General features: G+C 40.6%; 2 protein-coding genes across 17 annotated transcripts in view; one reads left to right on the plus strand and one right to left on the minus strand.

Moving 5' to 3' along the window:
* LOC118762368 (whirlin-like) overlaps positions 1 to 4,707 on the plus strand; it is a 26,659-nt gene extending 21,952 nt beyond the window's left edge. Inside the window, exons 2-4 of one of the 2 annotated variants that reach the window (XM_036500811.1) lie at positions 2,080 to 2,206; positions 3,539 to 3,685; positions 4,425 to 4,707. In XM_036500811.1, coding sequence (XP_036356704.1) covers positions 2,147 to 2,206; positions 3,539 to 3,685; positions 4,425 to 4,625 — 408 coding nt within the window. In that variant the 5' untranslated portion in view covers positions 2,080 to 2,146 and the 3' untranslated portion in view covers positions 4,626 to 4,707. The remainder of the gene's footprint in view (positions 1 to 2,079; positions 2,207 to 3,538; positions 3,686 to 4,424) is intronic. The other variant, XM_036500810.1, reaches the window with a different exon arrangement.
* Positions 4,708 to 7,333: 2,626 nt separating this feature from the next.
* The window catches only part of LOC115229090 (AP-3 complex subunit mu-1), a 70,189-nt gene continuing 59,892 nt past the window's right edge, over positions 7,334 to 17,630 (minus strand). For all 15 annotated transcript variants that reach the window (XR_004997953.1, XR_004997952.1, XM_036500658.1 and 12 more), the window contains one exon: positions 7,334 to 7,635. Coding sequence is in view for 10 of the 15 variants with exons in the window: in XM_036500658.1 (XP_036356551.1) it covers positions 7,570 to 7,635 (66 nt within the window). In the remaining 5 variants the exon portion in view is untranslated. The remainder of the gene's footprint in view (positions 7,636 to 17,630) is intronic.

Below are 17,630 nucleotides of genomic sequence, written 5' to 3' on the forward strand. Positions count from 1 at the left end.
TGATGATGATATATATACATAATAAACTGAAGAATAAGCTGACCTTTAATCCTTTGGCATTACCGATTACTCTGTCAAAATTAATTCCTATTTAATCAAATTGTTTTGAATTAATCCTGCATTATCTCATAGATTTTAGATTTTGATGAAGTAACTGTTAATTTAAGAATGACATTGTAGGTTAGGTGTAAGAGGCTAAATCTGGCCAGTTAACCCCTTTAGCATTCAAATTACTTTGTCAAATGTAATGCTTATCTATTCATGGTGAAGATCTTTGAACTGTGGGCCTCACAAAGGCAATGACTAGTGACCGAGACCTGTGGCGATATGCTATGTTTGAGAAGAGCCGTCAAGCCAAGTGAAATCATTGTCTTGGCAGACACTGGTATCACATAAGTGGCACCAGTGCCAGTGGAATGTATAAGAACCCATTACAGTCCTGGAGTTGGCGTTTGGAAGGGCATTCAGATGTAGAGGCCATGCCATATCAGACTAGAGTCTGGCACAAGTTTCCAGCTTGCCAACCCTGGTCAAACTGTCCAATCCACAACAGCACGGGACAACAGATGTTAAATAATGATGATTTTGATGATGATGATGATGATGAGGATGATGATGATGATGATGATATATCACTCTACTGTATGGCAGTGAGACCTGGACGCCATACACATGCCAAGAGCATCGCCTAAATATCTTTCACCTGCGCTGCCTCCAGAAAATCCTTGGCATCAAATGGCAGAATCATGTCCCCAACAAATATGTCCTCAGGCAAGCAGGAATACCAAGCATGTTTGCACTCCTCACACAAAGACGTATGAGATGGCTTGGGCATGTTAGCCGTATGGAAGATGGCAGAATCCCCAAGGACATAATCTACGGAGAGCTTGCTAGGGGCACTAGGTCTGTGGGATGACCGTTCTTACGATACAAGGATGTTTGCAAAAGGGACATGAAGGCCTGCAACATCAATATTAGCAATTGGGAAGCAGTTGCCAGCAACCGTGGAGACTGGCAATGTACCGTAAAAGAGGGAACACAAAGGAGTGACAGAGAGAGAGAGGAGAAATGGAAAGACAAGAAAATACGTCAACAAGAGACTATGGCATTACAACCAGCCAGGAACAGTCTTCGCTACATTTGTGGCACCTGCCAGAGGGAGTGTTTGTCCAGGATAGGACTACACAGCCACAGCAGATGTATTAGGACGTGAAATGTAAAAGCCAGACTAGATTATTTTATGCGCAACTCCATTGTCCTCCGAGACAAAAAGGATGCCAGCAACATATATATATATATATATATATATATACAGGGTGTTCCAGAAGTCGCGCACCATTCTGGTTTTCATTTAAAATAATTAAAGCATTTTATTTTATTATATTTTTTTCTGCATGTTTTATTGTAGAGGGTGCTCAATTTGAGCATCTGTTACGATTAATTTCAATAAAGTGTTTTTGAAATCAATAAGGATGTATTCTTTTAAAAAACCATGATGGTGCACAACTTCTGGGACACCCTACCTCGTGTGTATCGTTGGCAATTTTTTTCCTCTGTCTCCCCTTCTCTGGATCTTTCCTTCCCCTATGTTTCCGCTCGAAACGTTAAACCCTCCTTCTTTCCTGAGCGTCCAATAATACTATATTTGTTCCACGTCCTCGCGTTGTTGTGTTTTTTTGTGCTTTCTTGTTTGGATTAATTATATATATATATATATATATATATATATATATATATATGTATATGGATTCAATTGGATTGCCCATGTTTAGTCCACTGCAGGTCAAGAGCCTCAGTATATTCTCTCCACCAAAGAAGGGCTTGAGATCTTACTGGTTTCATGAGCCCTCTCTGCCACACTGGTTCAACATGGCCTCTTTTTTTGTACTCATACCCAGGAATAATAAAATCCATTACATCAACCCCCACCCTGGCATGCTAATGATTCTGTCATATCATAGAAAGAGGGGAGGTCACAGTTGGATTGGTGTCCAAAAGGCTAGGCCACACCTCACAGCAATGAATGAGTATACGAGAATGTTTTGAAAGTATTTCATGGTCTAAACTTTCTCCTTTTAGATCAACAGAAACAATCTGCAGTAGAAGAAAGGGTCAAAGGACAGTGCTGACCTTTGACCCTGGGTCAATGGGAAATAACATCTGTTCCTGTACGACTAAATTCCTTGATAAACGTCCAGAAACTAAGGTGAGTTCCCAGAATGTGTTTTTTTTAATTTTTTTATCATCAATCATTAGTCATCATGGTTTTACATCCACTTTCCATGCTGGCATGAGTTGGACATTCATTCATTAAGAAATACATACATACGTACATAAGTACATACATACATATGTACATATATACATACATACATACACACATACATACGTCTCCTTTGCATGATGTGCTGGCGCGTTGTCTTGGTGGTAAATTATCCTCTTAAAATTTGAGCATTTTTTCAGCCAGTGCAATCTTTAGACGGTCAATTTGTTTGCAGTAGACATCCTTGTCAGCAGTGGAATTGCATGGAAGAAGATCCAACATGATCACATCACGGCAGTCCCACCAAACTGAGATCATAATCTTCTTTTGCACAAACGGTCCTTTAGGCGAAGGTTTTGGCTGTTGACCTTTGCTACACCAGGATCGTCTGCACCCCACATTGGAGTACAGAACCCACTTTTCATCCATAGGGATTACTGACTCCAACCAATCGATTCTTTATCTTCATCAGAGCAGACTTTGACATGCAGTGACACGTGCTTGTTTGTTCGCTTCAGTCAATTCATGGGGCACCTATTTTCCAAGCTTGCTGACCTTGCCGAGACGATTCAGGGGGTTGATGATCATAGCATGGAAGATGCCAAACTGCACCACAAGTTGACATGCAGTTTGCATTGGATCCGCTTCAATGACTTGTCCAAGAACTTCCTTACCAATGTAATATATTGCTAAGAGTAATAATACCATGTGAAACCAATGGTCACTTTCTGACCAGTCATAACCTATGACTATATATATACATACATACATATATATATATAATATATGAATTAGAGATAAAACCACTATTAGGCAACTATTAGCGCAACTGTTTGAGTTGCCTAGTAGTGGTTTTATCTCTAATTCATATTTTATATATTTATACTGTGAAATTTGATTTAATCCTAAATCTAATTTTTCCCTGTAAGTTTGGAGCCATACTCCCTAATATTATTTTATATATATATATATATAAAAGTTTTGAAAGGTCCAAAAAGAGAGAAAGAATGATTTCTTATAAGAACAATAAATAGTAGTGCATAGTATTTGTAGTTGACAAAATGCAATGACGCAGAAATGCCTGCATTCTAAGATGAGAGAAGGACACATTCTATAATGTTGTGCTAGATATACAAAAAGACAGGATGGTCACTAATGGAATACCTTTAATAATAGATGTACATTTACTTGACCAGGGCTGACCTGGGGCTAAACAACCACATTTTAAATGCTAAGAAAGTATTTGTCACTTAAAAATCCATTTTTCAATTTCAGGAACAGAAAGAGAAAAGATTAAAGAAGACCTATGGCAATATCCCACTGCAAGAAGTTGTCATTTATAAAGTGATGCCAACTTTAGGTTTGGCCATTGAGGGAGGCATCAATTCCAGTCAGATGTTTCCTCGGGTCTTTGCAATCCAGGTAAGACATTCTCTACTGTAACTAGTTGTTTAATCCAAGTTGAACTTAACATTGACTCAGTCCTGATTCCAAAGAAAATGGTAATGGTCCATAGTGCCAGCATCAGCGGAAGCAATAATATACCAAACAGAAGGCAGCGGATTGGCAGGAATGTTAGCACACTGAGTGAAATGCTTAGTGGTATTCCGTCTGTCTTTACGATCTGAGTTCAAATTCTGCCAAGGTCAACTTTGTCTTTCATCCTTCCAGGGTTGATAAACTAAGTAGAATAACTTAGTTATCATTAAGGTAGTGTTAGGAACATAAATTGTGACTAAGGTTTGGAGGAAGACTTTAATTCAAAACTTTTGAAAAACAAGACATTTGTATTACAGAGCCAGAGGTGGTTTCAGCCAGGTTGGTAATGAAAGGGTTAAGAATTGTTTCTCTATTATATATTTTAACCCTTTTGTTACCATATTTCTGTTGAGATGCTCTGTGTTTCTTTCAATTATTTTAAATATAACAAAGAATTTAGTAAAATAACATTCAGCTAGTGTTAGGAACATAAATTGTGACTAAGGTTTGGTGGAAGATTTTAATTCAAAACTTATGAAAACAAGGCATTTGTATTGCAGAGCCAGCTGGGTTGGTATCAAAAGGGTAAAGAATCAATTCGTTCCTCATATTTGAGATGATCTGACTTTGAAATTAATCTTTTTTTAGCCTCTCTTTTTTTTTTTTTTGGTTTCTTTTGCAGCCAAATGGTTCCACATTTTACTCAAAGACTGACCTGAAGGTGGGCAACATACTGTTGGAAGTGAATGGCACCTGCCTGGTGGGACTTCAGCACAGTGAGGTGGCAGCAAACATTGCCAACGCCTTTTTGGATGAAACTCAAGATTACCTGACATTCTTGGTTACTGAGGATGGATGGCAGCCGAAGACTAGCAGCCTTTGAATGGGTACAAAAAGGGTATGAATGAGGGAGAGAGAGGGGGAGGATGAGAGAGAGGGGAGGATGAGAGCTGAGGATGATTTTTTTCTTTTACTAGTTGCAGTCATTTGACTGTGGCCATTCTGGAGCACCACCTTTAGTCGAACAAACTGACCCCCAGGACTTACTCTTTGTAAGCCTAGTATTTATCGGTCTTTTTTGCCAAACTGCTAAGTTACAAAGACATAAACACCTGCACAGGAGCCAAGTCCAGCAGCACTGGCAACGACCTCGCTCGAATGTTGTCTTTCACATGCCACCGGCACAAGCGCCAGTAAGGCGACGCTAGTAACATTCACACTAGAATGATGCTTTTTATGTGCCACCGGCATGGGAGCCAGTCATTGGCTCTGGCAACGATCACGCTTGAATGGTGCTTTTTACGTGCATGGGAACCAGTCAGCAGCCCTGGCAACGATCACACTTGGATGGTGCTCTTAGTGCTCCACTAGCATGGATGCCAGTCAAGCAGTGCTGTCATCAAATTTGATTTTGATTTCACTTGCCTCTGCAGGTCTTCGCAAGCAGAGTTTAGTGTCCAAAGAAGGAAAGGTATGCATAAGTGGGCTGGTTACACCCCTGGCATAGGCAAACAAGGTTATGGTCTCATTTGGCTTGCCAGGTCTTCTCAAGCACAGCGTATTTCCAAAGGTCTCAGTCGCTAGTCATTGCCTCGGTGAGGCCCAATGTTCGAAGGTCATGCTTCCCCTTCTCATCCCAGGTCTTCCTGGGTCTACCTCTTCAACAGGTTCCCTCAACAGCTAGGGTGTGGCACTTTTTCACACAGCTATCCTCATCCATTCTTGCCACATGACCATACCAGTGCAATTGTCTCTCTTGCACACTACATCTGATGGTTCTAAGGTCCAACTTTTTTCTCAAGGTACTTACACTCTGTCGAGTATGCACGCTGACATTACACATCCATCGGATCATACTGGCTTCATTCCTTACAAGCTTATGCATGTCCTCAGCAGTCACAGGCCATGTTTCACTGCCATGTAGCATGGCTGTTCGTACACATGCATCATAGAGTCTACCTTTTACTCTGAGCGAGGGGCCCTTTGTCACCACCAGATGTAGGAGCTCTCTGATCTTTGCCCAGGCTATTCTTATTCCAGCAACTACACTTTCAGAGCACCCTCCCCCACTACTGACTTAGTCACCTAGGTAACGAAGTTGTCAACTACTTCTACTTTTTCTCCCTAGAATGTGGCGGAAGATGGTCTTTGCGCATTTTCAATGTTTATTGCTCCCGAGCATCTGCCATATACAAAAACTATCTTCCCAGTTAGCCTTCATTTGATATTACTGCACCTCTTATGTGTCCATAACTTATATTGGGTACATCTTATAGAGTTTTCTACCTACGCCCTTTCTACAGATACAGGGCCATCTGCATGAAGGGATTTGTGGATTGTCTGCCTTCCTACTTTGGTTTTAGCTAGGTTGACTCTAAGGCCCTTCGATTCTAACTCTTGTTTCCACACTTCAAATTTCTCTTCTAGTTCTGATAGTGACTCAGCAATTAGAGCAAGGTCGTCAGCATAGAGGAGCTCCCAGGGGCATCCTGTCTTGAATTCCTCTGTTATTGCCTGGAGGACTATGATAAATAGAAGGGGGCTGAGGACCGACCTTGGTGGACCCCTACCTCTACCCAGAATTCTTCACTGTACTCGTTGCCAACCCTCACCTTACTGACAGCGTCCCTGTACGTGGCTTGCACAGCTCTCATTAACCATTCATCTGTGCCTAGTTTCCTCTTCGACCACCAGATAAGGGATCGGGAGACCCTGTCAAAGGCTTTCTCCATGTCAATGAAAGCCAGGTACAGGGGCTTATCTTTGGCTAGGTATTTCTCCTGCAGCTGTCTTACGAGAAATATAGCATCAGTGGTGCTTTTGCCTGGCACGAACCCAAACTGCATCTCATCTCAACTGACTCTCTCTGGGTTGGACAATTTGATCAGAGCTGGCAAGCCAAAGAGCTGCATCAGCATCATCATCATCATCATCATCATGAACATAACTCACAGCTTTGAATGTGCTTCCTTTCATGATCCAATGAAATCAAACAACACCATTTTTTATTGCTTTGGGGAACCAGAACAAAACATCAAACAAAACAAAACATACACTATCAAAACACTACAAAATTTGGGGCATTATTCTGCCCCAACCCCGACTCCATCGTTAATTATGTAATTCTGTTGAAGACTAAGAGGTCATTCTAGTAGTTTTATTGGTTAACTTGTCTCTAGCAGACTCTGGCTGAGAAAACAGGTCTGAACCAAAGTTTGGCAGCAGGCAAGTTTATTTACTCATTGGTAAAATGAAATACTAAGGTATACTCATCCCTTTTTCGCTTCAATATGGTTTGTAGCCATTGTTACTGTGAGGTTGTTCATTAGGCTTTTTTGGTTCCAATATGCATGAGATGACCCATGATTCTTTCACACAAATTCCTTATTTTAAACTGATCTAAATTAAACCTTCCATCAAGATTCTGTCCCAAATTTATGTCCCAAAAACCCAGCTTAAGAATGACAAAGTATTTTACAAAATTCTTCATTATTTTTTCAAACTTAACTGGAACAAATGCAGCATATTTCAACAGAAATATGGTAAAAAAAAAAAAAAGAAATTTGAATAAAAACAATGAAAACACAAGAATCTGTGTTGATAAATTCTTTAATCTGCTGTGCTTCTGTGAACTCACAGAAGCAGAAGACACATTTGTACATCGGTCGGATAAATTATGAGTTTGGAGGAGGAATGGAACACTTTGTTCTTCTCCTTGCAAAGATTTGAAGTTGTCATGCTTGGAACTGCGTAGTTAGTCTGACACTGCCAACTCCAGCTTCTTTTCAGCATCCAAGGAAATGTGTTGGTAAATTTAAATGCAAGCATCATGTCCTCACTTGGAATTTACCAGCTTTCGTTACGTACTTGACCCCTTTAAATGGTTTGTATTTCTGGAAATAAAAAGAAAATGAAAATAAATAATACAACACACTAGAACGCCCTGCTAATAACAGCACATTTCTCTGAACACTTTGATTATTTTCTTTCTTCTATTTGAAAAGGGGAATATTTTCCAAAATATTGTAGGATCATTAAACAACTATTGTAAGGTGCTACAATATCTTTTCTCTTTGTTTTCATTTATTGATATTACCTTATATATTTTGTCACAACTCCTCACCTGCAATGCTCAGAATTTCCAAATATTTATCACATTAACACATATTACAATGTTTCACCGAAATTACAAATATTCTTTAATATAATATAAATATATATTATCAGGAAGCTCTAGACTTGTAGATGAGGGTCTCGCTCTGTCCTCAATAAGAACCCGTCTTTACTGTTACCATATTAAAATGCAGATCTTGTTGATTGTGTCTCACAATTATAGAAATATTTATGTTGACAAAACCATGGAGCTATCTGTGTGAAATATACTTACTCATATATTTTCTGTAATAAATCTCAGATAATAAATTAATAACAATCAATAATATTAAATAATCAACAAAATAGATTTCAAACATAAATTTTATCTCCATCAAATGAAAAAGAACTCCAAATGAAATTTGTATTTTCACAGAATAAAAATAGCAGCATTAGGAAGGGCATCCAGATCAGATTGGAGCCTGGTGCAGCCTCCTGGCTTTCCAGACCTCAGTGAAACTGTCCAACCCATGCCAGCATGGAAAACGGATATTAAATGATGATGATGGTCAGGCATCATTGGCTCATTAGGGATTAAATGAAATTCAATTAATATTTCCAAATGTTTCGTGATTAAACTGATGAAGAAAAAAAAAACAAAGATTTCATGAATTGGTTAAATGTCGTTCAAAATACCTCCAGAAAACAAAAAGAATGCTTTCGATGGCTTGTGTGTCTTAGTTTACAAACTAGAAATGTAAAAATGAAGGGATCCCCCTCCTCCTCATCATTTAATGACCACTTTTACATGCTTCTCATGGCTGGAATAGAATTTGATGTGGCGGATTTTCTACAGCTAGCTGGTCATCCTGTCACCAACGCCTCACCTGCTTCTAGGAAAGATAATGTTTTCTCGTGGTTAAACAGAAGATTAGAAATGAAGGACACCACCTGTATGACAGTGACACTCGTTTACAACTATCACATGATGTCCAGACAAGGAGACAGCAACACACACACACACACACACATTTTGCATCCTATCAGACTCTTAGCACCAACCGTTTCCAAATTTCTGAGCAATCATTTAAACTCTTAGAGTGACAACCCTTCTATACCTTCATTGAATATACTAACAAAGGAACACCTATGTGGTTACTCAAATTACTAAAAATAACAGCCAAATCTCCCTCAACACATACTGTTTTCAAATAGGAAGGACATATTGGATAATGTGGTACTAGATAATCCATTTATCTTTTACTTGTTTCAGTTATTAGACCGCGACCATGCTGGGGCACCACCTTGAAGGGTTTAGACAAACAAATCAACCCCAGTACTTTTTTTCATGTCCGATGCTTAGTCTGTCAGTTTCCTCTGCCAAACCACTAAGTCACAAGGAACAAACCAGTCGTTGAGCAGTGGTATGGGACAAACACAAACACACACATACATATATGATGGGCTTCAACATAGTCTCTGTCTAATTAATTCACTCACAAGGCATTGGTCAGCCCAGGGTTATAGCAGAAGACAAGGGGCTGCACAGTGGGACTGAACCTGAGACCACATGGTTGCAAAATGAGCTGCTTAACCATACAGCCATGCTTGCTAAGATGAAAATTTTACTAACAAACATAAAAAGAACGGATCATATACAGGTGTATATTAGTAAATATCAATGAGTGGCTGTGTAGTAAAAAGCTTGCTTCTCAACCACATGGGTCTGGGTTCAGTCCTAGTGGATTTGGTAGACGGAAACTGAAAGAAGCCCATTGTGTGTGCATATATATATATATATATATATATATATATATATATAATATATATATATATATCATCATCATCATCATCATCGTTTAACGTCCGCTTTCCATGCTAGCATGGATTGGACGATTTGACTGAGGTCTGGCGAACCAGATGGTTGCACCAGACTCCAACCTGATCTGGCAGAGTTTCTACAGCTGGATGCTTTTAGTGGGTGCCTTTAGGTGCCACCGGCACGAGGGCCAGTCATGCGGTACTGGCAACGGCCACGCTCAAATGCTGCTTTTTATGTGCCACCTGCACAGGAGCCAGTCTAGCAGCATCGGCAATGACCTCGCTCGAATATATATATATATATATAAGAATTTGTCTTATGAAGAAAGGCTGAAGACGCTCAACCGTTATTCTCTAGAAAAACGATGCCGACGCCGTGGTGATCTCATTCTTGCTCACAACATCATAAGTGGAAAGTGTAACCTCTCGAAAGAGCTGTTCTTCACTCTGGCTCCAGAGCATCAGCTGCGGGGTCACTCCGAAAAGCTCTATCTGCAACAATTTCATCTCAATCGAAGGAGAGGGGCTTTCTCCGTCCGGGTTGCGGATCCGTGGAACAAGCTGCCGGACAAGATGGTGAAGATGCCGACGACCGCTTTGTTCAAAGTCTCCCTTGACCTCAAGTGGCCTGAACTCTTTACATGAACACCACCCTGTACTTAACTCCATGTCCCCCTACATGGCCTTGCTTTTTGCTGTTTGAGCCAAAAAATTAACTAACTAACTAATATATATATATATATATATATATATATATAATATATATATATAGCATGATTTATTCATGAACAAAGGCGTTCATAAACCAAGGTACTACTGTATTAAATGAATATGAGAAAAACAGGAGATAAATTATGATTTATCCGTGATCAGAGTTGTTCAAAAACCAAGCTTCTACAGTGTATATGTATGTATTTGTGCATCTGTGTTTATCTCTCCACCATTGCTTGCCAACTGGTGTGGGTTTGTTTACATCCCCATGACTTAGCGGTTCGGCAACAGAGACCGATGGAATAAGCACTAGGCTTACAAAGAATAAATCCGAAGGTTGATTTGTTCAACTAAAGGTGGTGCTCCAGCATGGCCACAGTCAAATGACTGAAACAAGTAAAAGAATAAAAGAATAACCGTAATTATCTTACCTTAAAATTAATTATCTTACCTTTAAACGATTTAATGTAACGGATGTTTTGAACTTAATACACCCAGTGTGAAATTAATTGCCACCAACACCAAACATGCAAATTGAAAAAGATTTCAACCGATTTGTTAAGTTCCCTAAAACAATGTTTCTAGTGGTGGGTGGGTCTGTGAGAATTGAAAAGAGGCGGGGGTGGGGAGGCAAATTACCATATTTGATAAAATAAAATGAAATATAATAAAATAAAATAAAATAATTTTAAATTCCTCCAACACCATGGAGGAAGAAAGAAAAACCACCCAAACACAAATTCTGTTTTAGTTTCACATTAAAAAAGTAAGGAAGAAGTAAGAAGGAAAATTATCCCTAATAGCCGCAGGAGTGGCTGTGTGGTAAGAAGCTTGCTTACCAACCACGTGGTTCTGGGTTCAGTCCCACAGCGTGGCACCTTGGGCAAGTGTCTTCTACTATAGCCTCGGGCCGACCAAAGCCTCGTGAGTGGATTTGGTAGACGGAAACTGAAAGAAACCCGCCGTGTGTGTGCATATGTGTGTTTATGTTTGTCCCCCCTCCAACATTGCTTGACAACCAATGCTGGTGTGTTTATGTACCCGTAACTTAGCGGGTCAGCAAAAGTGACCAATAGAATAAGTTCTAGGCTTACAAAGAATAAGTCCTGGGGGTCGATTTGTTTGACTAAAGGTGGTACTCCAGCATGGCCACAGTCAAAATGACTGAAACAACTAAAAGAATAAAAGAATGTTTGTAGAGGTGCAGTTACTCTCCTATCTGACAATCACAGCAATAAAGAGATTCCCCGAAAAGTATATAAGGGGAACTAACTCTATTCTCCCCCTAGTCTCCTTGAAATTATATTAATTGGTCGATAATTCTACATCATCATCAACAACAACAACAACAACATCTAATGTCCACTTTTCCATTCTTGCATGGGTCAGATGCAATTTGCCGAGACAGTGAGATAAATTTTTTCTACGGTGGGATGCCTTTCCTGTTGCCAAGCCTTGCCCATTTCCAAATAAGGAAATATTTCTCATTGACTGGACATGTTTTTTCACAGAAGAATGAAGATGATGGTGATTAAAATGATGATGAATGTGACGGTAGCCGTAGTGATGATGGTGATGGTGATGATGATGATGGTGGTGGTGGTGGTGTATATATGTGTGCACACATTTAAGAGTGTGTGTGTGTGTGTGTGTGTGTGTGTAACCCACTGCACCATCCCAAGTGTGTTAGCATATTTTTGTTGTTTAATCCCAGGTCAGCCCTGATCAAGCAGACCTATGATCAAAGAGGTTCTAACCATGACTATCCTGCCTTTCCCTCAAACATTGTGTATCCTGGACAACATTATCCAACGTATCCTTTCCAAAGAAGGCAATAAAATATTAGCTAAGGAAGGATTGGCTGTTATTTCTAACAGCTCAAATGACCAGGTAGAGGCTCCTTTAGTTGTTCAAATTGTTACGCTGCTGTTAGTTCAGGAAGCAATTAGCAGTCAAACCTGTTATCAAGGGCATTCCAGCCATGACCATCCCATCTATCATTTAAACAGTAGAAACTACATCATTCAATGTTTCATACAGTAGAGCGTTATTTGAGGGAGATTTGCCTGCTATTTCCAGCTGGTTCAGTGACCACATAAAGGCTAGCTCATTGGCTTAGGCACCCTAATGTGGTCCACCAGGTGACCCCAGGAAGATCACCAACTGTTCTGAGCTGAAACAGCATGCAAGAGAATAATATTTAACTATACACCAGGTATTGAGTTCTTTCTTCAGTTAATATTTGCTGCTTTTAAAAATTTTAAAACACCACCTCACCTGTCAAAGGTCAGTGACAGGTGACCAAGACCTTTGGGGATATACTGTGCTTGTGTGTCAGTGGAACGTAAAAAGCACCATTTGAGCATGGCCAATGCCAGTGACACCTGACTGGCCCCTGTGCCGGTGGCATGTAAAAGCACCCACTACACTCTCGGAGTGGTTGGCGTTAGGAAGGGCCAAATCAGATCAGAACCTGGTGCAGCCCCTTGGTTTAGTAATTTTCAGTCAAACTGTCCAACCCATGCCAGCATGGAAAAGTGGATGTTAAACGATGATGACAATGACGATAACATTATGATTATCATTTGTAGTATTTACACACACACAATCAGCAATTTCAAAACACAACGCCAGGACTATGAAGGCATGAAACTACATCTCCGAAGAGCATTGCAATACCAACTAAAAGACTCTCTACAGCAGACAAACAAGCCAAGAAACTGAAGATGTTTTAAGAAGGTCAGAATTGGGAGGTGTCCTTCTTTGACGAAAGTCCATGCCATTCGCTTTGGTTTTAGTTTTAAGTCAAGCAAACATTCCCCAAAAGATTAAGATTTGAAGAGGATTTAACTTAAGCTTGTAAAAAATGTAGTAATCTATAATAATAGATTCCAGAGCACGCTGGCATAATTCTTGCATGTCTTCTAAAACTCTTCTGTGTTGATAAAAGCACACAAATCTAAACAAACAAAACTATGAGACCAACAGACATGTCTGTAGTGAATTGCTATCAGACGTCGAAGACCTGTGAAGAAAAGACCAGCTCTAGAATGAATAACAATCTCAATGGTATCAAGGCAAAACACAGAGATCATCATCATCATCATCATTGTTTAACGTCCGCTTTCCATGCTGGCATGGGTTGGACAATTTGACTGATGGCTGGCAAACCAGATGGCTGCACCAGGCTCCAGTCATGATCTGACAGAGTTTCTACAGCTGGATGCCCTTCCTAACACCAACCACTCCGAGAGTGTAGTGGGTGCTTTTATGTGCCACCGGCATGGGAGCCAGTCAGGCGGTACTGGCAATGATCTTGCTCGAATTTTTTTTATTTATACATGCCAATGGCACAGGTGCCAGTAAGGCAATGCTGGTAACGATCACGCTTGAATGGTGGCTTTTACGTGCCACCGGCACGGAGGCCAGATAGCCACTCTGGCAACGATCATGCTCAGATGGTGCTCTTAGCACCCTACTAGCACGGGGCACAAGTGCCAGTGAAGAGAAGCTGGTAACGATCACACTCGAATGGTGCCTTTTATGTGCCACTGGCACGGAAGCCAGTTAGCCGCTCTGTCAATGATCACGGTCATATGGTGCTCGTGCCCATAACATCTAATTTAAATAACTGAAGAGAATGTGTTAGTAGTTCAACTGTATAACAGATATGGCCATTAGCAAGCAGGCTTACAGAGTCCAACATAGTAGAATACAACCCATAGAACTGAAAATATATTCTGTGGCAAACAATATACCATAATCACAGAGCCCAAAGCTGATATAATAATGAATGCCAGAACATCACAGTTGCTTAACAACAATTGCTTTTGAGAGATGAAAGACAGCTTGTTTGAGGTTCCCATGAGTAGCTTTGATAGAACAAAGATCACTGATCCGATCCTATGGATCTGTATAGTCCAGGACGGTGCTTCTCAACCTTTTTGATATTTGGGTCAGATCCAAAACCTAGATTTTTTATAAGGGGCCACACCAAAAAAAAAAAAAAGACAAGTAAAACAGGAGTGGCTGTGTGGTAAGTAGCTTGTTTACCAACCACATGGTTCCGGGTTCAGTCCCTCTGCGTGGCACCTTGGGCAAGTGTCTTCTACTATAGCCTCGGGTCGACCAAAGCCTTGTGAGTGGATATTTGGTAGACGGAAACTGAAAGAAGCCCGCCGTATATATGTATATATATATGTATATATATATATGTGTGCGTGTATGTTTGTGTGTCTGTGTTTGTCCCATCCAACATCACTTGACAACCGATGCTGGTGTGTTTACGTCCCTGTCACTTAGCGGTTCGGCAAAAGAGACCGATAGAATAAGTACTAGGCTTACAAAAGAATAAGTCCCGGGGTCGAGTTGCTCGATTAAAAGCAGTGCTCCAGCATGGCCGCAGTCAAATGACGGAAACAAGTGAAAGAGAAGAGAAATCAATTGAACAAAAATGTATGTTTATAGAAGGCAAAACCATCTGTTGGAAGGATGCTTGAGGGCCACATGAGGCCCTAGGAGCCATGGTTAGGAGCTGCTGGTCCAGGAGGTTATGCAGGGAGATAGTGGGTTCTCTTTAGTCTTGTGACATAAGGACACCTCTCTGGTGCCAGCGACATGATAAAATGGATCTGGTCCACACTGTAAACAGATACAGCAACAAAGAAAACCAGCCAACTTTGTTTTTGTATGAGTTGGATAACACACACCATGACAGAAAACAGTGGGACTCATCTAACCCATGCCAGCATGAAAAGATCGATGGATGATGATAACAATGTGAGAGAGAGAGAGAGATGTGTGTGTGTGTGTGTATGTGTGTGTGTGCATGTGTGAGTATGTGTATACACACACATACACACACCCACACAAGCACACAGTTTCCATCTACCAAATCCAATCTCAAGGCTTTGGTCAACCTGAAACTATAGTGGAAGTCACTTGCCCAAGGTGTCACGCAGTGGGACTGAACCTGAAACCACACAACTGCAAAGTAGACTTGTTAACTACCCAGCCAAGCCAGCACCAGTATCATCATCATCATCATCACCATCATCACTGAACATCCGTTTTTCCATGCTGGTATAGATTGGACAGTTTGACTGAAAACTGGTCAACCAGGGATCTCCACCAGGCCCCAATCTTGATCTGGCAATGTTTCTACAGCTTGATGCCCTTCCTAACGCCAACCACTCTGAGAGTGTACTGGGTACTTTTTACGTGCCATCAGCAAGGGTGCCAGTCACGAGACACCAGCGTCGGCCACATCTATGATCTCACTTGTCGAGCCAAGTGAGATGGTAGTCATAGGAAATCGATAACTCTTTGATGACAGTGGTGGCTAGATAAGGAATCCAAGAAAGAATTTGTTACGGTAACAACTGCAAAACAAACTAGAAAACACTGACATAGAATTAATGACAGCAAATATGCAGTGAAGTGCACCCAGCTGCAATGTGTTGCACAAAATAACTGTAAAGTGCTGCACTCAATCATTGAAAAATGGTGCAAAAAAACAAGCCAGGTTTCCATCAGCAATAGAAAATATTAAATACTTCTCATAATTAAATTATCATTATCATTATTATTATTATTGTTGTTGTTGTTATTACCTCTGCCTTAGTGAAGGTGGGGGGGGAGCATTGTTTTCAGTCACGTTTGTTTGTTTGTCTGTGGACAAGATATCTCAAGAACCATCATCATCGTCATCGTTTAATGTCCATTTTCCATGCTAGCATGGGTTGGACGATTTGACCGGGGTCTGGGAAGCCAGGAGGCTGCACCAGGCTTCAATCTTGATCTGGCAGTGTTTCTACAGCTGGATGCCCTTCCTAATGCCAACCACTCCACGAGTGTAGTGGGTGCTTTTTACGTGCCACCGGCACAGGGGCCAGAGGAGGCTGGCAAATGGCCACAATTGGTTGGTGCTTTTTACGTACCACCGGCACAGAGGCCAGAGGAGGTTGCCAAACGGCCACGATCAGTTGGTGGTTTTTACATGTCACCGACACGGATGCCAAAACTTTCAGGCATGTTTGGCCTCGTGACTGGCACAAACTGATTAGATTTTGGGATCAATCCAGTACCGGACAAGGATTCTGGATTATTTTTCCTGCTTTTTTTTTTACTTAATTTTTGAGAGCAGTTGGGTTCATTTTTAGTATTCTCGTTTGTGAGAGCAGTCGAGTTTATTTCAGATATTCTTGTTTTAAAAATCATCTCTGGCTAATCGTTGAGAGGACGTTGGTGTTGCCTTGGTGGCGGTTTGTGCTCTCTGAGTGCTCTTGTTATTATTAAGGTGACAAGCTGGCAGAATCATTAGCACAACGGACAAAATGCTCAACGGCATATTGTCTGCCACTACGTTCTGAGTTCAAATCCTACTGAGGTCAACTTTGCTTTTCATCCTTGGGGGGGGGCAATAAATTAAGTACCAGTTATGCACTGGGGTCAACGCAATCAACTCATCTCATCCCCTCCCTCCAAAATTTCTGCCCTTGTGGCAAAATTTGAAACCATTATTATTATTATTGTTACTATTATTATTATTATTACTGTTACTATTATTATTATTATTATTATTACTATTGTTATTATTCCAAGGTCGACTTTGCCTTTCATCCTTTCAGGGTCAATAAATTAAGTACCAGTGAAACACTGGGGTCGATGTAATCGACTAGTCCCCTCCCCCAAAATTTCAGGCCTTGTGCCTTTAGTAGAAAGGATTATTATCATCATCATCATCATCACCACCACCATAATAAAAGGAGGTGAGCTGGCCTAATCAGCAACATGTCAGACAAAATGCTCAACAGCTTTTCAAATCCTGCTGAAGCTGACTTTGTCATCCTTTTGGGGGTCGATGAAACAAGTACCAGTTGTGCGCTAGGGAGTGGGGAGGGTCAATGTAATCAACTAGCAACCTGCCCCTAAATTTCAAGTTTTGTGCCTCGAGCAGAAAAGGTTATTAGTTGGAATATGAACAGTTCCTTGCAAGCAAGCCCCGTGTCAAACTGCCCAACCCATGCCAGCATGGAAAGCAGACATTAAATAATCATCATCATAATAATAATAATAATAATAATAATAATAATATAATAATAATAATAATGATAAAAGGCACAATTGTTAGTAGGTTGGATAAAATGATTAGTGACATATCTTTGGAATCTTCACATTTTGAATTCAAATCACACCAAAACCTTTCATTGTTTTAGGGGTCAATAAAACAAGACCCAGTCGAGTACTGGAGTCGAGGTAATTG

This window comes from Octopus sinensis, linkage group LG2 (genome assembly GCF_006345805.1).
Source record: "Octopus sinensis linkage group LG2, ASM634580v1, whole genome shotgun sequence".
Classification (NCBI taxonomy): Eukaryota; Metazoa; Mollusca; class Cephalopoda; order Octopoda; family Octopodidae; genus Octopus; species Octopus sinensis.